The 25,137-nt window shown below is 33.7% G+C and overlaps 1 protein-coding gene across 3 annotated transcripts in view; it reads right to left on the bottom strand.

Annotated features, from left to right (window-relative positions):
- Nucleotides 1-25,137, bottom strand: part of LOC150097108 (ADP-ribosylation factor-binding protein GGA1-like) — a 372,294-nt gene that overhangs the window by 155,408 nt on the left and 191,749 nt on the right. For all 3 annotated transcript variants that reach the window (XM_090407056.1, XM_090407058.1, XM_090407057.1), the window contains exons 9-10: nucleotides 13,024-13,131; nucleotides 1,022-1,117 (exon numbers count right to left, since the gene is read on the bottom strand). In XM_090407056.1, coding sequence (XP_090263182.1) covers nucleotides 1,022-1,117; nucleotides 13,024-13,131 — 204 coding nt within the window. The remainder of the gene's footprint in view (nucleotides 1-1,021; nucleotides 1,118-13,023; nucleotides 13,132-25,137) is intronic.

Here is a 25,137-nt window from a genome sequence, read left to right as displayed (position 1 = left end):
GAGAGAAAAGCCTAACATGATAAGCAGCACCAAGTTCTATGTATACTATAATAATATAATATAACAATATGTATGCTATACAATATAACTACGTTTGTTAAGACAATATTTAACAGATACTGTATGCCCACAGATGTGAGACCCTTCAACACTTCTGCACGTGTCAGAAGAAGGAGAATCCATTCCAATAATAGGGTAATCAATCTGTCTTGTGGGATGAGATGTTTATTATTACACATCAGAAAATTAACTTTTCTTTTATGAACATTGTAATTTTTAAAGTGGTAACAATTTTGCTTGTATAACAGTTTTAAAATTTTACATATAAAGCACGTGATTTTGCATGTTGGTGACCAATTCGTACATCATCCTTTATTTCTTTCTCCCTTTCAGCATGAATTGACTATTCTAGGCAATCTTCAAAGACCCGGTTCTATGAAGAGTACATGTACTATAACTAGTAAAAAAAAAAAAAAAAATTAAAAAAAAAAATTAAATGTAAAGATCACTACATAAATTAATAAATTATACAGTCATTATTAATGGAATATAGAGTGACTCCATTTCCCATGCAGAAAATACTGTATTAGTTGTCTCATGTCCCTTTCCAGTAACTGTTGAAATAGCTGAAGTCAAAGTACTGCAAGAACTGGTAGGTGCTGCCTGAAAACAGGATTAATTTCATATTTCTTCTTTGATCTTTGAATTTGTTAATTTTACTCAGTTATCTGTTAAATGTTATCCTGAAATAGAATAAGCTATCAGATATTATTATCAGTTAGCAAAAATACTTTGGAGTTCTATTTTTAAAGTGTTGAAGACAAATTCCTGTTATTAGCTATTCATTATAAGAAGTTAAAACTTGCATACATTTTTTAAGTTGGTTACAATATCAGCTAAAATTTTAACCAAAAAAAAAATTTTCAAAAATAAATTCTTATAAAAAACAGTTAAATTCTAAAAATGTTTTAACATAATTCAACAAGTATAAAATAATAATTACTAATCTTACAACACTTACCTAGTGCTAAAAGTTGGTCATCAAGTAGAGAGCAATCTGTGTGTTGCAAAGATGATTCTTGTGCTGGCGAACCAAGATATAACAGTGATGCTTCTCCTATTGAAGAATAAGGCTTTGTAAAGTCAGCAATTTGAAGGTGTAATTATTTAAATCTACATTCAATGTAATATTGAGTAAATGTAATACTGTGTTGTATGGTGATTCACTTACAAATAAACTGTGCTTATTTGGAAGAATGTTATGGAGTGTGTATTAGACTGTAGAAAGTGACATGAAGGAAATGGATGTATCAGTAGGGTGCCACAAATAATTTGAAAAGCAGTATAAATAGTAGTAGGAAATAAATAGAGAATTGGGATCTGGACAATAAGACTTATTTATGCCTATGGTCCCACAGAAGGTTCTACTAAGGTAGAAGTGGAGGAATTTTTTGAGGCTCTAGAAAAAGCAACTGACACAATGAAAAAGGAAAAGTTGATCCTTGTTGGGGATCTAAACAGCAAAGTAGGAAATGATTGTCACACATACAAAAATATATTCGCCAATGACAATAAAGGAAAAGAAGGAGTAGCCATAGTATTCAACACAAAATACGAGGCTAATCTTCTTGAATGGCAGGCAGTCTCAAGTACAGTGATGTGGGCAAATATGAGAATGGGGAACTGGACAATAAGACTTATTGGTGCCTATGGTCCCACAGAAGGTTCTACTAAGGTAGAAGTGGACGAATGTTTTGATGCTTTAGAAAAAGCAACTGACACAATGAAAAAGGAAAAGTTGGTCCTTGTTGGGGATCTGAATAGCAGAGTAGGAAATGATTGTCACACATACAAAAATATATTGGGCAATGACAATCAAGGAAAAGAAGGAGTAGCCATAGTATTCAACACAAAATATGAGGCTAATCTTCTTGAATGGCAGGCAGTCTCAAGTACAGTGATGTGGGCAAATATGAGAATGGGGAACTGGACAATAAGACTTATTAGTGCCTATGGTCCCACAGAAGGTTCTAACTAAGGTAGAAGTGGAGGAATGTTTTGATGCTTTAGAAAAAGCAACTGACACAATGAAAAAGGAAAAGTTGGTCCTTGTTGAGGATCTGAATAGCAGAGTAGAAAATGATTGCGAGACATACAAAACTATTTTGGGAAAATTTGGAGAAAAGAGCAAAGCTAATAATAATGGCAAATACCTGTTGGATTTCTGCTCAGGACATGGACTGGTTATTACTAACATAATGTTCCAACATACAAATGTGCATAAATTCACATGGAGAGAAGAGGCAAGGAATAAGAAAAGTCTCATTGACTATGTGATTGTTGATAGTGATGTTTTTCTCCCTGGTGCAGGACACCAGAGTGTACCGAGGATTTGAAATTGGAAGCAATCGCTATTTAGTCTTGAGCAGGATAAAATTGAATTTCATATCGAAAAGAATAACATGTAACAAAGTTTTAAAGCGAATAAAAGTTGAGCAGCTGACAGATGTGAACTGTAGACTAACATACACAAAGATTATTGAAGAAAAAATGAAAGAGTTTGAGAACAAGAATCTAACCTTGGAGATTCAGTGGCAATCCCCGAAGAAAACACTGATTGATTCAGCTGGAGAGACAGGTGGTGAGATTGTCTGTAAGGATAGAAAAATTAGAACTCCATGGTGGACACAGGAAGTTAAAGAGGCAGTGAAGGAAAAGAAGAAAGCCTATCAAAAGTTCCTGGCAAATAAGTCAGCTTGTGCTCTTAGAGAATACAGAGACAAATGCAAGAATGCTAAACAGTGTGTAAAACTTGCGAAACAAAAGTCATGGGAGGACTTTGGCAAGAATATAGAAAATAAATATCAAGAAGGTGGCAAAGTATTCTGGAGGTTGTTAAAGAAGCTTAGAAATGAAGGAAAGAGTGCTGTAAAAGGAGTTAGAGATCATAAATGCGGCATGAAAATGGGAGAAAAAGATATCCTTGAAGTATGGATTAATTACTTTGAAAAACTGCTAAATGAAACAAGCAGAGATGACAGCACAGTGGTAAAAAACAATGACCAGGCATGCAATCAGGAATAAACATCCATAACTTGAAGTAGAAAAAGCCATCAGAGGCTTGAAATGTGAAAAGGCAGCAGGAGTAGAGGATATTATATACCATCATACTTCAGCATACCAGAAATGATGAAGTATGGTGGTATAAAAGTCTTACAGTGGCTGCACTGCATAGTTCAGAAAGCCTGGACAGAGGGACGAATTCCCGATGATTGGAGTAGTGCTCTCATAGTACCCATATATAAAAAGGGAAATAAAACTGAATGTGAAAATTACAGAGGTATTTCCCTACTGAGTGTTCCTGGAAAGATCTATGCAAGTATACTTGAGAAACGGTTGAGAAGAATTGTGGAAGAAAAGCTGGATTCAGGCCAAATAGAGGCTGTCAGGATTAGATCTTCACTTTACGACAAATAGTCGAGAAAGCATTGGAATATAACAAAGATATGTATTTAAGTTTTGTCAATTTGGAAAAGGAATATGACAAGGTGCCAAGAGAGAAGCTATTCAATATGCTACAGTTATATGTGTCAATGGGGCATTATATCAAGCAATATTTAGTCTTTTTTTGAGTTGTAAGTCAGCAGTTAGAATTAAAGGAAGTACAGGAAGATGGTTTAATGTTAAATCTGGTGTGAGACATGAATGTACATTATCCCCTATGTTATTCATTATCTATATGGATCACATTATGAAGGAAAGTGGTATTAAACATGATATCAAAATTGGAGATGTTAATGTCAGCTCTTTGCTTTATGCAGATGATGTTATACTTCTAAATAAATCCGCTACAAGTCTGCAAGATTCTCTGACTAAATTGAATAACTGTTGTAATATTTATGGTAAGAAGGTCAGCAATAAAAAGACAAAGACAATGAAAATAGGCAGAATCATTGAAAATGTCAACTGTGTTGTGAATGGAGAACCTGTGGAACAAGTAAAACATTTCAGCTACTTAGGTACGATTTTTACTGAAGATGGTAAATTAAATATAGAAATAGACAACAGAATCAGCAAAGCTGGTACGGTGGGAAGTCAATTGAATAAATTCATATGGAATAAGAGAGAAATTAGTCAGAACACTAAATTAGCTGTATACAAGACAGTGTTCAAACCAGTTTTAACTTATGGATCTGAGAGATGGGTCAGAAGTAAAACACTTGACCAAAGCCTAGAGACCGCAGATATGAGAGTCCTGAGAAAGATTAGAGGCATGAACAGATGGCATCAATGGCAATATCATATTTAAAACGAGGATATTAGGAAAGAACTTGACATTGTCAGCATCCAGGAATGCATTAGCAGAGCTAATCTCAGCTGGTATAGTCACTTATTATTAGCAAAACAAGTGTTCTCTGCGAGGTTGGCAGCAAAATGACCCAAAGGAAGACCAAGATATGGGTGGATTGATACAGTACAAAGTGCCTTAGACAATAGAAATATAAGATCTGATAATGTTGGAGTCTTGACAAGTAACAGACTGATTTGGAGGAAAATTGGAGATAGGAAGTTAGTAATGATGTAATTTTTTCATGTAGTACTATCATATCCTGTACACTCCTTGAGGGTACATGGCAGGAATCTGATGATGACCTCTTAGTTATTACTTCTCTTATACTAATTTGATCATTCAAATTAGTATAAGAGTTCTACTTCAGTGATCTGGAATTAAAACATACAAGGCTTTCAGGATTATGCAGCACACAGCTGCAAAACTTATTACGGTAGACACTCACTCTAGCAAACATAATATTTTCTAAGAAACTAGAAATAGTTTGTTACACGCAAAGTTCACTATACCAAATTTATTACGCTAAAAAAGAGTGACCTCCCCACCCCATTTCCAGAAAAGGACAAGAAATGGAACCATACATATAAAACACAGAATATGACAATATGAAAAAGTGACAATATGCAAACGATAATGGGAAATATAAGAAAGAATAGAAATAGAAGAGTATGAAATTATAAAAATGAAAATACAGAATTGATGTAACTTATTATTATAATTTACCGAAATTAATGCCACTTAACCACAATACCCACAAATTGATATGTTTACATCTCATTTTGTACAAGGATGCAGACAGAATTAATTGATATATTTCATTTGTATGGCTGTTTAGATGACTGCTTAGATGGCTGTTTAGATGTGAACTAAATATATGTACATTAAATGAGCACTAAGTATGTGAATCACTACAATTAAAATCAAATTTCACTTGAAAGCTTTAGCAGTCAGTCAACTTTCTAACAGGTCAAAGAGGAAGGGGAAAAAATGATTCGCATAGAGGGCGTGCCATTCATTTTTTCCCTCCTGTACAACTGATTAATGCAGGCTAGCGGTTCAGAAGAAGATGTGAATGACATGCATCAGCAAATTAGTGCAGGCTGATCAATTATCATGGAACACTTCAACTATGGGAGATATAGACTGGAGGGAAGAAAGAACACATGGCAAAGTGGAAATGAAATTTATAAAGTTACTAAGGGATAATTACCTGAAACAGCAATTGATGGAAGGGACCAGGGGTTTCAGAGTGTTGGATCTGGTAATAGTATCAGAAGATCTATCTATAACCACAGTAGCAACTCTAATTTTGATCAGGAAAAGTGACATGTACTGGGAGTTTGCTCAACATGTGGGAATTTCAGTCAAAAAAGGTTTATGCATAACTACAAAGATGATTAAGACAAACTTAGGACGCAACTTGGAGCAGTGCCATGCCATACATGGAATGAAAGTCATTAGTGCATGGGAAGTGGTCAAATACTGTTCGAGTGAGGCAGTATCAGAGTGCATACCTAGGGTCAGGAGGATAAACCGAGCAAGGACTAAATGAATGAATAACAATTTAAAGCAGGAGCTGCAAAGAAAAAAAGCACTGTGGAAGGAATTATAAAGAAAGTGATCAGCATGCCACATGCCAATAAGCAGTATAAAGCACAAGCAAGAAGAGTAACTAGTATGATAAGCCTAAATCAGATTTTGTGAGAAAATTAGCTAAGCAGATCAAATATGAAGGTATAAAAGACAGTCGTTAGAAATTTTTCCACTTGGTTATATTATAAATTAAAGATGCCAAGAAATTATAGTCTTGGTTTAATCCTTTATCTAAGTGAAAGCAAACAAAGTTTGTGCCTGAAGTATTTTCAGGACAGGGCAACTTGAACATAGAAGCTGACTTCGCATTGCTTGCCTTAGTATCCCATAATGCAAAGCACATATCCTCCTTACGGCCATATATAATGCTATGCTTGGATAACTTCCCATAATGCATAGCATTATACATGTCCGTAAGGATATGTGCTTTGCATTGGATACTAAGGTGATGTGAAGTCATTAGCTTCTATATATGAGTTGACCTCTCCTGAAAATACTTCAGGCACAAACTTTGTTTGCTTACACTTGGATAAAGAATTAAACCAAGAATATAATTTCTTGGCATCTTTAATTTAGGGGTGCTTAAGGGTCAAAGCTGTATAACTGAGAGGAGACCTCCACATAGCCTTTAAAGGAATGCAGAGACCCGACCAGGGCTTCTGACCTAATGTCCAATCCTCACCTTCTCGTGGTGCACCCTGTTGGGTATTTACTTTGATACTGAACGAACGAGGATGGGCTGGCAATTTGGGATTTAGCCGACCAAATTGTATTCTTATTGGTTAAACCAAAATAAAAAATGATGGTACAACATGACAAAATTTCATGCCGGCTGGGGCGTCGCCCGGTTAAACAAGGCCCCCGTTGTTTTTGCCAGGGAACCAGGGCGAACAGCGAAAAGTCAGCTACTGGAACAAATCTGAAAACAAACCCAAACTCAACATCACCAGAGTTAAAGATCGGTACTATCAACGTAAGATGCCTGAATGGCAAAGAAATGGAGCTAGCTGAGGAATTAGATAAGTACCAGATCGACATAATAGGGGTGACTGAAACAAAAAAGACCAACACTGGCGAGATCTTTCTGAGCAATAAATTCAAAATGTTATATTCAGGCAATGACAATCAAGGAAAAGAAGGAGTAGCCATAGTATTCAACACAAAATACGAGGCTAATCTTCTTGAATGGCAGTCAGTCTAAAGTAGAGTAATTTGGGCAAATATGAGAATGGGGAACTGGACAATGAGACTTATTTGTGCCTATGGTCCCACAGAAGGTTCTACTAAGATAGAAGTGGAGGAATTTTTTGATGCTTTAGAAAAAGCAACTGACACAATGAAAAAGGAAAAGTTGGTCCTTGTTGGGGATCTAAATAGCAGAGTAGGAAATGATTGTGAGACATACAAAAATATTTTGGGAAAATTTGGTAAAAAGAGCAAAGCTAATAATAATGGCAAATATCTGTTGGATTTCTGCACAGGACATAGACTGGTTATTACTAACACCATGTTCCAACATAAAAATATGCACAAATTCACATGGAGAGAAGAGGCTAGAAATAAGAAAAGTCTCATTAACTATGTGATTGTTGATAGTGATGTTTTCTCCCTGGTGCAGGACACCAGAGTGTACAGAGGATTTGAAATTGGAAGTGATCACTATTTAGTCTTGAGCAGGATAAAATTGAATTTCATATTGAAAAGAATAACATGTAAGAAAGTTTTAAAGCGAATAAAAGTTGAGCAGCTCTCAGATGTGAACTGTAGACTAAAATACAGAAAGATTATTGAAAAGAAAATGAAAGAGTTTGAGAACAGGAATCAAGCATTGGATATTCAGTGGCAAACTCTGAAGAAAACATTGATTCTGCCAGAGAGGCATATGGTGAGGTTGTGTGCAAGGATAAAAAAATCAGAACTCCCTGGTGGACACAGGAAGTTAAAGAGGAGGTGAAGGAAAAGAAGAAAGCATATCAAAAGTTCCTGGCAAATAAGTCAGCTTTTACTCTTACAGAATACAGAGACAAATGTTAGAAAGCTAAACAGTGTGTAAAACTAGCTAAACAAAAGTCATGGGAGGATTTTGGCAAGAATATAGAAAATAAATATCAAGCAGGTGGCAAAATATTCTGGAGGTTGTTGAAGAAGCTTAGGAATGGAGGAAAGAGTGCTGTAAAAGGAGTTAGAGATGATAAAGGTGACATGAAAACGGGAGAAAAGGATATCCTTGAAGTATGGAGTAATTACTTTGAAAAACTGCTAAATAAAACAAGCAGTGATGACAGCACAGTGGTAAAAAACATTGACCAGGCATGCAGTCAGGAATACATATCCACACTTGAAGTAGAAAAAGCCATCAAAGGCTTGAAATGTGGAAAAGCAGCAGGAGTAGATGATATTCGACCAGAAATAATGAAGTATGGTGGTATAAGAGTCTTACAGTGGCTGCACTGCATAGTTCAGAAAGCCTGGACAGAGGGACGAATTCCCGATGATTGGAGTAGTGCTCTCATAGTACCCATATATAAAAAGGGAAATAAAACTGAATGTGAAAATTACAGAGATATTTCCCTACTGAGTGTTCCTGGCAAGATCTATGCAAGTATACTTGAGAAACAGTTGAGAAGAATTGTGGAAGAAAGGCTTGGTGAAGAACAAGCTGGATTCAGGCCAAATAGAGGCTGTCAGGATCAGATCTTCACTTTACGACAAATAGCCGAGAAAGCATGGGAATATAACAAAGATCTGTATTTAAGTTTTGTCGATTTGGAAAAGGCATATGACAAGGTGCCAAGAGAGAAGCTATTCAATACGCTGCAGTTATATGGTGTCAATGGGACATTATATCAAGCAATACTTAGTCTTTATTTGAGTTGTAAGTCAGCAGTTAGAATTGAAGGAAGTACAGGAAGATGGTTTAATGTTAAATCTGGTGTGAGACAAGGATGTACATTATCCCCTCTGTTATTCATTATCTGTATGGATCACATTATGAAAGAAAGTGGTATTAAACCTGATATCAAAATTGGAGATGTTAATGTCAGCTCTTTGCTTTTTGCGGATGATGTTATACTTCTAAATAAATCCGCTACAAGTCTGCAAGATTCTCTGACTAAATTGAATAGCTGTTGTAATAGATATGGTATGAAGGTCAGCAATATAAAGACAAAGACAATGAAAATAGGCAGAATCATTGAAAATGTCAATTGTGTTGTGAATAGAGAACCTGTGGAACAAGTAAAACATTTCAGCTACTTAGGCACGATTTTTACTGAAGATGGTAAATTAAATATAGAAATAGCCAACAGAATCAGCAAAGCTGGTATGGTGGGAAGTCAATTGAATAAATTCAAATGGAGTAAGAGAGAAATTAGTCGGAACATTAAATTAGCTGTATACAAGACAGTGTTCAAACCAGTTTTAACTTATGGATCTGAGAGCTGGGTCAGAAGTAAAACACTTGACCAAAGACTAGAGACCGCAGATATGAGAGTCCTGAGAAAGATTCGAGGCGTGAACAGATGGCATCAATGGCAATATCATATTAAAAATGAGGATATTAGGAAAGAACTTGACATTGTCAGCAACCAGGAATGCGTTAGCAGAGGTAATCTCAGGTGGTATGGTCATTTAAATAGAATGGGAGAGGAAAGATTAGCAAAACAAGTGTTCTCTGCCAGGTTGGCAGGAAAATGACCCAGAGGAAGACCAAGATATAGGTGGATTGATATGGTACAAAGTGCCTTAAACGTAGAAATATAAGATCTGACAATGTTGGAGTCTTGACAAGTAACAGACTGATTTGGAGGAAAATTGTAGATAGGAAGTTAGTAATGATGCAATTTTTTCATGTAGTACTATCATATCCTGTACACTCCTTGAGGGTACATGGCAGGAATTTGATGATGATGATGATGATGATCTTTAATTTATGAATGTATAAAAGTTTTAGTTTCTGCATCATAATTTAGAAGGCCTGGTCAGAGGTTAGAATTCCAGATGATTGGAGAAGAGCTCTCATAGTACCCATCGGTAAAAAGGGAAATAAAACCGAATTAGAATTACAGAGGTATTTCCCTAGTGAGTGTTCCTGGTAAGATTTATGCAAGTATACCTGAGAAACAGCTAAGAACAATTGTGGAAGGAAAGAACTTGTGTGAAGAATCTTTGTGTTGTTCCATAGGATTCCACGGCTAATACCAAATCTATGCAAGGCTAGATTTCTTAGCTTGGAGGAAACAGATGTATTCCGTATGTTCTGATGATTGAATATCTACAGTATGACTAGTTTTTAAGTAAGGAATGGAAATTTTCCTGGTATACGATGATGTATTGTAATTTGGATGAAATATATCAAATCAGACTCGAGCTGTTTTTTTACAGCTTGGAATTCTTGTCTGAGTATGTCTTTAGAGGAACAGATGACACATGCCATGTGGTTAAGAGCCTTTTAAGTATGCCAATGTTTTGTGAAAAGTGGTGCATAGTTCTGAAAAATATATCTTCTAGTAAACATAGGTTTCTTATAGTGAAAAGCTGAGAGTACCATCTATTTCCCTCTTTACCAGATCATCTAAGAAAGGAAGGACTCCATTATTTTCCTTTTCTAGTATAAATTTAATTCTTGGGAAAAGGTTGTTGATTTTGTCAAGGACACTGTTTAATTCTCCCTTGTTTGTGTGTGCATGCACTTTGCGTCTTACTCCTAATAGTAACCCTACCAGGAGGTAATTTATTTCTACATGTTCCATTGCATACAATACATATATTACATGTAGCTTCCAAGTACTGATTAACATTTATATATTTGTATCAATATTCATATTCACATTTCTATTTTTACATTTATATCCACGTATTCTGATCTTTACATCCATGTTTATATTTGTATTTTTATATATGCATATATTTAGACTATATAAGTCACACAATATCAATAATTATTGATATTGTGGTAAATTTTTCATCAATTGTTACTCCTAGATATTTTAACTCACTGTGTGTGTGTGTGTGTGTGTGTGTGTGTGTGTGTGTGTACACGTGCATGTATGTGGCCTAACAACAAACACACTGTCAATATACCAAAATCAATAAGGGGTGATAGTAGTGAAGAGAAGACATTCCTCCAAGCATTCCATGAAGTAATTTGACGAAGTCGTGACAACAGAGAGTCCGTGATGCACCATTCTACCTGCCTGCGTAAATTCCTATGTATAGTAAAATCCAATAATTGAATGTCAGATGGAAAATCCTTAGAGATAGTTGAATTATTATATCTAATAGAACATTGAAGGTAGAAGTAAGTCTTTCACTTTAGTGATAAAATCTGCAATATTTTTTATGTAGGAAGGAATATTTCCTGTTCTACTGGAGAGTAGGTTAGATAAAAATGTTCGTAATTTATATGTAAGGCTGCCAATACAGTCAACCACTGGTCACAGGGGGATGCTCATTTTATGTATTTTTGGCATACCATATAGTATGGGTGTTTTAGCATAAAAACTTTTTACCTTGTTGATGGTCATCATTCACAGAATATTTGTACTGGCTGGCAACCGATTTAATCTGTTCACTTGAGACTTGGTGGGAAAACTCTGGTAATAGGTTTATAAGTAGACCCATCTTGGAGCAGAATGTTAATCTTACATTTATATTCCAATGCATCCATAACAACAGTGTAATTTCCCTTGTCTACTTTAGAAATTGTAATATTGCTGTTATTCTTTAGAGAGAGAGCGTAAGTCTTATAATTCATCTCTCAGGATATTTAGTGATGGCAACTTTGCACTATATAAAATTTGTGCCATTAGAACCATAATCAGTTAGCTGATGCAGGCAGAAGGGCATGTTAAGTTTCTTTCAATTTGTAGATGGCACTTTCAGCTTTTCAGTTTATAAGAAACCTAGATTCACCAGAAGATACATTTTTCACAAAAAATTGGCATAGTTAAGGTTCATGCCCACAAGGCACATGTCACCTATTCCTCCAAGGATACACTCAACAAGAATTACAAGCTATAAAAAATACAACATGAGTCTGAACAGATATTTTCCATCCAAATTACAATGTATCCAGGACAATTATTCTTCTATTAATAGATGATCATCAGATACCAAAATAATCTCCATTCCTTATATAAAAGGTATCTCAGAATGAAGCTCAAAAGTCCTAAAAATTTGAATTTCAGACAACCTTCAGACCAATAAATAAGATTTCCTCAGTCCATTCACCATTATTGTTAGATTTTCTCTTTTCTCCAAACTTTCCCAAAATATTTCTATGTCTAGGAGTTATCTGCTTATTCAGCGGTTTAGGTTAGAAACAAAATCCTATTTTTGCTTAATTATCACTCAATAATATATGACTAAATTCATTTCTCCAGTAGAACTTCTGGGATAAGTGGACAAATAAGTGTAATCAAATTTCACATATCACTCTACTTACAACTGGCTTTCCTTCATGAAGTTGATGGATGTTTACTGTTAAATACCATTGCTACCCTGTTTCATCTGATGACTAGTGCCCAAGTAAATCTTGCAATACTTACTAAGATTTCAGCTGTTTTCATCTTTCTAGTCTCAATAATACCAATTATATCAACACAGACTTCAGTAATTTCTCTGGCAGGTCATTTCTTTTCCACTGATACCTCTTAATGTCGGCAGTGTGTATTTTCAATTGTTGTTATAACTGTATATTTATTTTCTTAAACATATGTATTGCCTTTAAAGATATATTTCTGTTAAATTAATTTATATGACATCTAGTTACACATCTTCCAGTTCATATCACAAACTAGTAATTTCTAAAAAGAAGTAACCTGATGACAAATTTGTGGCCAAATATTGTGTAGGCTATTGTATTGATTTTACTCAAGATATAGCACAGAAAGTGTGCACAGAATTTAAACAATTGAATGGTAAATGTCAGAATTTATGAAGAGCCACTCCAAAGTTATTATTATTTTGATATATTCTTAAAAATATGTGTATTAGAAATCAGTGTAACAGGATGATTAAAAAAAAAAAAAATATATACATATCTATATATATATATATATATATACACACACACCAACCTTTAGCTCTTTCCAAAGTACTATGGCTGTCTGTATCATCCGTTTCCATTGTTGTTTTGTACTGATTGATTACAGATGTCAATTCATCATTGGCTTTAAGAATATCACCTTAGGTAAAAGTTAAATATTCAAATAAATAAAATTAGATTAATGAATGTTAATAAAGTTTTACATACCAAATGTACCAGTATGATGGCACAGATTTTTTTTGGATGTTATTACTATTTAAGTTATTGAAGCATAATTAAACTGTTAGAGTTATTAACTACAGAAAACTTAACTTAATGAAATTCTTTTTCTGTTCAATGAATCTGACTGCAGATTAAAACCAATTTCATATGCAACAGCGAGAAAAGCATAAGATAAGTTTCATAATCAAAACTTTTCTACATGAGTGACAAGGTTGTTGAGTGTACAAAAAATAAAAACCGATACTCATACATCCAACTGTTTCAGAGGCCACTATTAACAGTGGAAAGAGCAACTTATGCTATGTATACAAATTATCCTGCATTAGGACAAGCCATTTCACATTTTAACTATCTAAATGATCTGTTTTACCAGCTATGGATAAAACAAATTATTTGGTATATTATAGCTGTCAAGAAATTATTCTGGTTTTTATCCTGCATATAAGTGCAAGCAAGTGTGAGATAAATAAATATATATATATATTTGAGTCTTGACAAGTAACAGACTAATTTGGAGGAAAATTGTAGATAGGAAATTAATAATGATGTAATTTTTTTCATGTAGTACTATCATATCCTGTACACCCCTTGAGGGTACAAGGCAGGAATTTGATGATGATGATGATATATATATATATATATATAAATTAAAAACAAACAAACGTTTGTGTGGAGTATTTTCACAACTAAATCACTTGTATATAGAAAAAGATGACTCAACGTTAAACTTCCCCAGTATCCCATAATGCATAGCAAACTACTTTTCAAATGTAGTATAATGTGATACATTATAGGAGTTGTCATTATACAGACTAGTTTTAACCTTTCTTGAGTTTCACAAATGGGGGCTAGATTCATGGACATAATAATAATCCATGGTGCTTAAGGTGACTTGTGAAGTATCCTTGGCTAGTGGAAACAATTTTTTTAATAAGGTGGCTAGTTTAATGCCTAAATATATATTTTGGCATTAAACTAGGCTTTATCCCATATCTGGCCAGTCTGCCTAGATATGGGATAAAAAACATCAGTTTGTAGGAGAAAAGCCATGGCTCTTCCATATGAACCATCTACTTATGTTCAAATGAAAGCATAAATCTAGGTCCCACTGATGAGCACTCAATAAAGGTTGAAAGTAGTCTGGGTAATGAATCTTCCCATAATGCATGGTATCATACAAGTCTGAAAAGTGTGCTGTGCAAACTTTAATAAATAATAAAATAGATAAATTCACTGACACATGACACACTACACAGAAACCGAGGACTTGTATTTCATAACATTTGGAAGTCTTTAATTAGTATATGTAACATTCACAACCTCTCCTATGCCAGCATCACATACAGAGTTTACATAACAATGTATAAGCTACATGTGATGTGCCTAATGATACATGCGATTAAATATCAATCCAGTATTTTTCAATTTATAGAAATAACAGCTGTTGTGGAAATATTTGAGTTTTCTGTTTGTGTTAAATATCTTTCTGAAAATTCTGTCAGCCATATAGACAGTGAAGCATGTTGGAGAAACATTCAGTTTTGATTAATTAAAAAAAAGTCTATGAGTCAAACCTGGTAAATTATTAAAGTTGATATAAATCTACTTGTAGTGAATTACTTCAAAAAGTGTGCTATGCATTATTATGGAAGCTGAGGCAATTTAATGTGAGGTCAACTGCCTCTATATAGTAGCCTAGTCATGAAGATACTTCACTACTAACTTCTGTTTGCTCACATTTGAGCAAAGGATAAAAAAATAATTTCTTGTCAGGAATAATTTGCTTTCTGACCCATCAGAGAAAAAAAAAATTTGTTCAGATAGAATGAGCAAAACTCTGTATTGCTCATTCCATCTGAACAATACACATATATGTCTGTCAGTCTGTCTCTCTCTCTCTCTCTCTTTGCATATGCATTTAGCTAGTCTCAGGCCTTTAATTCCTTAATGAAAGATTTAACCATACAAATGGACATGGCTACAGAAATATATCATTTATCTTATACTTCATGTCCACATTATTTACATGGCAAAATGCGAACATTTCAATAGTACATTTTGCATCCGTGTTTTTGATTAACATCTAAACATGCAGTGGCAAGGTAGAGTGGTTAATCGAATTAACTGCAGAAGAAAGAAGGCATGGTCTTCTCTCCATATGCTTCCTTCAGTAAACCTGAAGGAAAACCGAAAGCTTTTATTTTTGGTATGTAACTCATTCAAGATACTTTTACATGGATGTTTTCCTGATGAAAGACCAAACGACGCATGCATAGAGTGGATTGTTTCTAGTGCATTGGATCTGTTTTATTTTGATTATCGATGCAGAAGTAGAGCAAAAGAATGATGTTAGGTCAGCTTTGTTTTCAAGTAGATGGTACCGCTGTAGCATCACCATACCATCATGGTAGGTGATGAGACAAAAAAAGTGCAGAGGCAGATGTTAAATGATTTTTTTTTTCTTCTTTTTTTTTTTTTTTTTTTGGCAGAATACTCAACTGATACAAACAGCAGTTTGTGCAAGATGCGAATTTTCTATATTTGGCTCATTAAAAGTCAGATTTGAATCGATGACAGCTGTTTTGTAGATATCACGAACTGCAGTGTGGGACTGAGAATGAAGTAATAGTTTTTATCTCAAGCTGCCAACAATATGCTATTTTGTTTTTAGCTTGAACTGCCTTTTAAGAAAGGACACACCTGTCCTTTCCTAAAGGAGATATTATTTTCTATTTTTTCCCCATATATTTTTTGAACCTACTCTCTTCCAACCAACATTCAAACAACACCATTATTAAAAAGGTAATTATTATCAAGTTAATACCTATGTTAACCTGCAAATTATGATATTATACTAATACCACAATTCATAGGTGTGGTATTAATCAGTTAATAGTTCAATTCACACTCTCAATTCTCTCCCCTATATCTTGATACATATCAATATAATTGTCAATGTTGACTCCTAGATATTTAAAATGATTCACTTGATCAATCATATCAAACATCATCACATAATTATCAGTGACCAAGTTGAATCAATGATAACTATCTGACGAGTTCTTGAAATACAAATATTTAGTATTTTTCTTTTATGACAAAATTCATAGGCTTGTCTTAATTTTCATTTTACTTTTTTTTTTTTTTTCATTTTACACAAATTATGGACTTTACAACCATGTTATAAATAATTATTTTAATTTCTCAATGTTTAGACCTTCATATAAAGGTCGTCATCTGGAGTATACGATATATACAGAGACAAGCTAAATTACATTTCACATAGTATGCTAAAAAAGACAATGATTTGATCAACGTTTATTCTACTGGTCTGACCTCTAGTGAAATTAAAATAAAATTACAATAAATAAATGAAATAAAATAAATTAACAAAATCAAAGCTATATTCTATTTAAGACAACATCAGAGAAACATTCATTCATATACAAGGGTCCTCGAGTTACATCGGAGATCCATTCCTATGGACCGACGATTTTCGACGATAAGGCGATTTCCGATGCAAGTTGGAATTACCATAGCCTAAGTTACTTACCCAACCTAAAACACCCTAAAGTCATACGTATATATCAAGAAACAGAACTAGGCCATAGGAAAATGAAAGGGAGAACATAATTACTGTATAGTAGAGAAAAATGACAAAAATGAAACTGTAATAAAAAAACAAACATAAAAATGAGAACAATCCCCAAAATGACAAATGAAACTGTACTTTCACGTATTCAAGGATGTGAACTTTATCCTTGATAATAGTCCCGACTGTGGTACGACTTAAGTTCAACACGCAGCTTTTGGATTTTGGCTAGTTTGGATTTTACCACTGTTGATCAATAGAGGATCTGCTTACTTATGCCACCTATCTTTGGAGAGGTGGTACAGAAAAGTTAGAAGAATCATAAGCGATTGCTCTAAATAATCTCCAAAGCTTTTGACCAGGTTTGATCTATTACGTAAACTCCCATCATATTGCCTAACCCTAAACTTTTGCTAGCTTTAGACTAGGCGTTCAATACCTCACCTTTTAACTTTGCAGCAACACTGTGGTTCTTCAGTGCTCTATTTTCTCACCACTCTCTTCCTCTTATACATTACCCAATACAATTTTTTTGATGAAGCAAACTATCACATCATTTATATAAACCTCTACTACTTTAAATTCTGAACTCCAAACCATTCTTCACTGTGGTTTGGGTCACCTCATCGGTTTTAATGCTAGCAAAACATAATGCTGTTTTACTTCCCACTAAAGAGAACTTTTTCTTCCAGCCTTACCAAACAGACAAGATAAAAATTTTCTTCTTGGAATTACACTAACATTGCTCTTAGGCATAAACATGTTACAATTATTGCTTCCTTGGCATCCAAAAAATTAGGGTTTTTTTTTTCAAGGTATTAAATTACTCTGAGCAGCTATTAACTTTGGACAAACTGCAAATCTGGCAAACCATCGAATACTGTTCTCACATTTGGGGTAGTGTTCCTAAGATATCCCTAAAAATACTCCATTCCATACAGAAAAATCAGGTTGATTAATGAACCATCCTGCACCAGCTCACTCTACTCACACTGGCATTTAGTTTCTGCTGCATGCATCTGCTATAATTACTTCCAAAGTTACTGTTCATATGAACTAGCAATAATTCCATTCTGTATATCCATTGAAATGTGTGTGTAGCAGTCCATTAACAACTCTTCTCTCACAGTTCAACACCAAATTCATAGAATAAATTTTTCTTCTTCTTTGTTCAGCCATTCTACTGCTGGAATAGGCTCCTCTCTGATGCATTTCCCAATATAATATATAATATACAGGGCTTCAAATCAAATGTGAACAAGTTTGTTCTCCTCAAGCAGAAAAGAAGAAACCTTTTGCCCAGCCACAGTACAAATACACTACAGGGTGTCCAACCAATCTTGCTTGCAAGGGATCAATGTGAAAGCAAGTAGGTATTACTTGCATTTCTTTGCAGCATTTTATAAAGGTGCTTTCTTAAGGATGATGTCTCTGGGGAAGATAGGAATACTATTTCCTAATTCTTCTCCACAGTGAAATCCCATTCACTATAGGCACTACATTTCCACTCCACACATCACGAACTCCCCAAATCAAAATCACTGCCCTACTCAGTTAATTTGTATATAAATGATAAGGAAATCAAGCAACAATAAGAATTGAAAACTCAATGTCCTCTGTATTCCAATTTGAAAAAGGATTAAGACAAGGATGCATACTTTCACCATTACTATTCAACCTTTACAGTGAAATTATAATGAAAAGATCTCTAGAAAAGTGGAACGGAGGCATTAAAATAGGTGGCCAAACAATCACTAACCTACAATATGCAGATGACAGTGATAACAGCTGCAAATGAGCAGGAATTAAAATCCATCCAAAATCAATTAGAATGGGAAAGCTTAAGCCATGGTTTATGAATAAATAAAGATAAAACCAAACTAATGATTTTAAACAATGCAGAAGAGATAGATATACAAGGAATTGAAACTGTCGACAATTTCAACTACCTTGGAGTGATAACAACGAAAAAAGATGGATGTAATTTGCTTTCTTAGCTATTACAACCATTTTTTTTTTTTGTTATTATCACTCCAAGGTTTAGTTAAGATCATTAACTAAGATCTTAGTTAATGATGGATTTAACTATGATCTGGAAAGATATGCATATCTCCAAAAAGACCAAAATTAAGCTTGTGAAACCTTAGTTTTCTCGATCTTTCTCTATGCTTCTAAATCTTGGACAATGACAAAGGATGATAGAAGAATTGAGGCATTTGATCTCTGGTGCTTGAAAAGAATGTTAAGAGTGTCTTGGGCAGAAAAACGAACAAAGAAAAGTATCCTAGAAGAACTGAATACCCACACAAGACTGACAAACATAATTGACAAGAGAATTGTGCAATATTTAATAAATAATTAAAATATGTCTAACAGACATACAAAGAAAAGATCCTATGGAAACAACTTAAGTCACCGAACAATATTGCTTTAAAAGCTGAATACAAAAGAAAACGGAATCACCTAACAACACAGATTAGAACGGCAAAAAGAAACTATTACAGCAACAAATTAACAACAGCTCAGAATGACATAAAGGAAACCTGGCACCTGATTAATGAAATGCTGGACAATATACACAGAACCACTGCCTCAGAAACAATAAAACACAGCTTTGCCTGTGACCCCAAATCCCTCAAACAGTTGGCAAACAACTTTAATCAGCTTCGTGAACTCTGTCCAAAAGCTACAAGAAACAACCTTTCCTCACACAAACGAACATTCTCCACTAGGTCCACAAGCAACCCAGTCGATGTGGTTCCCCACAGTAACAAAAGAAGAACTATTACTGGTAATTCAACAAATTAACCCTAACAAAGGACCGGGGATAGATGGAATCAGACCAAAAGACATCAAGAAACACTCAACCGACCTACTTCCAGTTATACAAAAACTGTTAAATAAAATCTTTGAAACAGGGAAAAAGAAGCGCATCATGCATCAGAAACTCTCCACATATGTTGAAAAATTTCAAATCATACCCAAAACACAATATGGCTTTCAAAAAAATAAAGGAACAGCAACACTCCTGGAAGATTTCACAGATCTAATAAACGCTGCATTGGATAAAAACAGAATAACATTAGTAGTATTCATTGACCTAACAAAAACATTTGACGCTAACACACAAAACCTTGTTAACGAAACTAACCCATATCGGAATTGGAGGTCGTCTACTCCAGTGGTTTAAAGCATACACGAAAAACAGAAAGCACACCACACGTATAGGATCAGCATACAGCAAAGAGGTACATGTAAGCTGTGGAGTACCGCAAGGAGCTGTCCTATCTCCCATTCTATTTAACATATACACACACATGACATAAGCCAACTCCCCCTAAAAAGTAAAATCTTCCAGTACGTAGACGACACGGCCATATTATCCATTCACAACAATGCAAATATCACTTACACAAATATGCAACACGACATCAATCAAATCACTAACTGGTTAACCAAAAACAGCACATATATAAACCCTGGAAAAAAAAAGCTAATGGTATTCAAAAACCCCCAAACCCTGCCCATAGAAACTAAATATCTCACTATCCAACATTCATCCTCCTACACACAAAGCGCAGAACCTAAAATCACAACCATCACACAGGTGAAAACAACATGCTATCTCGGATTTCACTTCGATGCCGATCAAAGTTGGAATAGCCATACAAATTATACAGATTAAAAGACATTGCCCCAACCCACATAAAAATACTAATCTATAAAGCATTATGTGAAAACATTTTAAGATATGCAATCACATCATATGCATTCTGCACAGACTACAGACTTAACAGGCTACAATGGTTGCAAGATAAAATGGTAAAACCAATATTCTGGGAACAACCCACTCTTATGCAGGAAGCACGGACAAAACACAAAATATTTAAGGTGAAACACTTATGCCACTACACAGTCATGTTAAAACATTACTACAGCCCAACATATAGAGTAACCAGAACAACATATCAAATAACAAGACCACAGTCAACAAACTACATAACATATAAGTACAACAATCACTATGGCAAAGCTACATACCTGACATGATAAACAAACTGCTGTTCGACGACAGAAACCTAGGAACATACAGAGAGCTGAAACAGGCGCTGTATTTCACAAAAACCATCACTACAAGAACACAAAGAAACAAACACACCATGTCTAAATCCAACCCTATTTGCACAAAAAAAAGAAGAAAAAAAAAGTTAAACTGTAATAACAGTTGAAGTCTTCCAAGCACGTACCAACAAACAGTAAAATCAATACCTGGCTTGTGACCAGTATAGGAACATAACCATGAAACCACCACCATCTATCATCTTCCTCAGATAAGCTCTGCTAAGCTTCGAGGAAGAAAATTATTAACTTGCAAGTATCTGTTAATCACAATTGTAATGTGTTATAAATATTATATATATATATATAATTATTACAGCATCTATGTATGCAATTTATCTGAGACATAAAAAAAAAATTAATTAATTAATTAAAAAAAAATTATATTGATGACATCTTTGTAGTTTGGAATTATTCCTCAATGGACCTAGTTTCTTCCCAAACTTAATTCAATTCATCTGAGAATCAAATTTGCTCTAGTGCAAGAAAACAATAACAGTTTCTTCTCAGAGAGGCTCACAAGACTTCCAAGGAAGTCTTGTGAGCCTCTCTGAGAAGAAAAGTGTCTAAAACTACATACCTGACATGATAAACAAACTGCTGTTCGACGACAGAAACCTAGGAACATACAGAGAGCTGAAACAGGCGCTGTATTTCACAAAAACCATCACTACAAGAACACAAAGAAACAAACACACCATGTCTAAATCCAACCCTATTTGCACAAAAAAAAGAAGAAAAAAAAAGTTAAACTGTAATAGCAGTTGAAGTCTTCCAAGCACGTACCAACAAACAGTAAAATCAATACCTGGCTTGTGACCAGTATAGGAACATAACCATGAAACCACCACCATCTATCATCTTCCTCAGATAAGCTCTGCTAAGCTTCGAGGAAGAAAATTATTAACTTGCAAGTATCTGTTAATCACAATTGTAATGTGTTATAAATATTATATATATATATATAATTATTACAGCATCTATGTATGCAATTTATCTGAGACATAAAAAAAAAATTAATTAATTAATTAAAAAAAAATTATATTGATGACATCTTTGTAGTTTGGAATTATTCCTCAATGGACCTAGTTTCTTCCCAAACTTAATTCAATTCATCTGAGAATCAAATTTGCTCTAGTGCAAGAAAACAATAACAGTTTCTTCTCAGAGAGGCTCACAAGACTTCCAAGGAAGTCTTGTGAGCCTCTCTGAGAAGAAAAGTGTCTAAAACATTCATTAATTGTTTTAGACACTTTTAAATTAAATCAAAAAAAATGTTTTGATACATGATGAGGAGAGCAAGCAAGCTAGGGATCACCTCCTGGAAGTTGTGTAAGTGTGTGGATAAGAGTGTTCAGACTAGATTTTTTTTTCTTGGAGAGTGGTGAATGACTAGAATGAATTCCCAGATATAGTTATGAGTACCCTGACAGTGAATGAGTTTAAAGGAGAAGTATGATATGTAGCGAGGGAATAAAGTTATTATGGATCTTTGACTCCATATATGACCCTTGATAAAATAATGATTTTATGTAAAAATTTAAAACAAACTAAACACTTGGCAAGGCAAAAAAAACCTGCCTGAATGTATAGGCTCAGACAGCACCTGCTAACTGGAGATCTGAAGTGGCTTTAAAAAGTTCCATGTTTGGTCTCTAGAAAAGGGTTTTCAGTCTATGTAAAAAATAAACAAAAATACAAAAAAAAAATAATAAATAAAAAATTTAAAAAAAAAAAAATATATATATATATATATGTGAAAAGTTATGAGTTATATATATTTTTTAAAATATTTTATTTATCATTTTTTTTGTATTTTTGTTTATTTTTTTACAAACTTAACTGTTTGGAGGAAGGAGTAAAAAAAAAACCAAGTTTATAAAATTACTTGGTATCCTTAATATATATATCAGGTGTAAATATTCAGGATGTGCCAGGTGTGCGGTGCACATCCACAAACAGCGTTATCACGGATATTATATTTTGTTCCCGTTAAATACTTCCAAAATTGTTTCCAGACTTCATGTCATTTCTAAAAGTAAACACAATATATTAATGCTTCATAAAAACGACACTTTATGACGTGTAAACATTGCACCACATTTGCATTAATAGCCTGGGTGTGCATTCGAAGTACATACACCTCTGACCCCTTTCAAAAGATGTACAGATGGTGCAGCAGGTCAAATTCTTAGTGTTCTAGTAATTTTCAACCACTTAAAAGGCAAGGCAGATTGAGCTCTGAGACAATAGCATCTAGAGGCTGTGATTAGTTATTGTATAAACCAGTGGTGTTCAACCTTTTTTTACTACACAAGCTACTTTTCTATAAAATGTTATTCGGTGATCTACTCTCTTATATAGATCACTTTCCCCCAATCTAATATCTGATTATGCACAAATAAGCAACTAAAAAAAATACACAACTAAAAACTTTATCTGAGTATTTAAAAATTTATTTATCACTTTGAATTATTTTAATACAACAAAAAAACAAAACAAATATATTTGAATAAAATATTTATTTCTCTATTTTGGAAAACCAAAGTTAGAAAAAACAACAGATTGATTACAAACTCACAAGTTACAGAAAATGCTGGTTGATTAAAAAAAAAAGAAAAAAGTAATGTGAAATTTGGCATTGTTTGGACCTCGCAATATTTTGATAGTCAAGTTGATATGAAGAAGTGGCCAATCGCAGACAATCATCCAAATGATCATTTGTAATTTGGTTTCTTAATTGATTTTTATGACGGTGATATTTGAAAAAGCAGATTCTGACAAGTATGTCGATCCGAAACACGACAGAATTTTTCGCACAATATCAGTTGATATTGAGAATTTTTCATGTGTATACTTCCAAATGACTTCATTGTTTATTGATTTTAAATGTAAACTATTCTGAATGTTTATTATCTCAAGTTCTACTTCAGCTTGGTTTATATCAAATAGCCCATTAATTTTATTTGAAATTTCTGTGATGTTCAAGTTTTCTTGAAACGGATTATTGATAAAAGATACAATCATTTTTTATTAAAATCTTTAAATCTTGAATTTATTTCTTTCTCAACTAATTCTATTTCACGAATAAATTCTTTTAAATCATAGCGAAACATTTCTTGATTTTGTTCAAAAAATTTTAATAAATATGGTAGATGTCTAAATTCGTGGTCATTTATATTTTTCTTTAATAAAAGTAAGTATTGTTGGAAAGTTTTTATTGAACTTAACATGTCAATTAAATTTTTATCTCTACCTTGTAACTCTAAATTTAAATTGCTTAATTTCGTACAGAAATCTACTAAAAAATCTTTTATCACTCTGTGGATAAATATCTCCTTTTTCATTGAGAAAATTTTTATATCATTAATTAATACAAGAAATCTTTCTAAAAATTGACTTCTGCTGAGCCAGCGAACATTATTGTACAACAGAAGTTCCCTATCATCATCTGCCTGTAATTTAAATAACCACCGTTACAGGGCTTTTCCTCGAACAGAATTTACAATTTTAAATGTAATATCCAAAACATCTTTTGTGTTTAATCTTTTACTACACAGTACTTGTTGGTGAATAATACAGTGGTACGTTAAAAAATCTGGATATTTGTCATCGTTTTTACATAATGAAACGAAGCCCGATTTATTACCTATCATTGCAGGAGCACCATCAGTAGTAATAGACACAAGTTTAAAAAGCAGAAGTTTGTGTTGTTTCACAAATTCATCAAATGTTTCTCCCCTAGTCCTTCCCAATAATGGTATAATTTTCAAAAGTTCTTCTTTACTTGAATAATCTTGAAATACCATGCGAAGAAATACCATTAACTGAGCAATATCAGTGAAGTCATTTGATTCATCAAATTGTAATGAAAATGCAACACACTGGTGAATTGTTCTGATGACACACTGGTCTGACATAACTGAGTATTCAGATCGGCACTTAAAATTTCAACTGTTCTCATAACCGTTGTTCTGGAAAGCTGTAAATCTTTAATATTCAAAATGATTTAATTTTAAAGTCAGAAAATAAAGATTCTGCTGCTGCAAGAAACGATTCTTTTATTAACTCTCCATCAGTAAAAGACTTTTTTGCTTTTGCTAATAAATGACACACTTTCAAAGATGCAATAGTGACTGATATTGGTTTATTTATTACTTTCGAAATCATATTTTGTTGTCCAGAAAGTCCTGCCTTTAAATTTATAATTTT

Source organism: Typopeltis vanoorti, chromosome 17 (assembly GCF_054136105.1).
Source record: "Typopeltis vanoorti isolate ZY-2024b chromosome 17, IOZ_Tvanoo_1.0, whole genome shotgun sequence".
Taxonomy (NCBI): Eukaryota; Metazoa; Arthropoda; class Arachnida; order Uropygi; family Thelyphonidae; genus Typopeltis; species Typopeltis vanoorti.
Note: the sequence above shows the minus strand (reverse complement) of the source record. Positions and strands in the feature narration are given on the sequence as shown.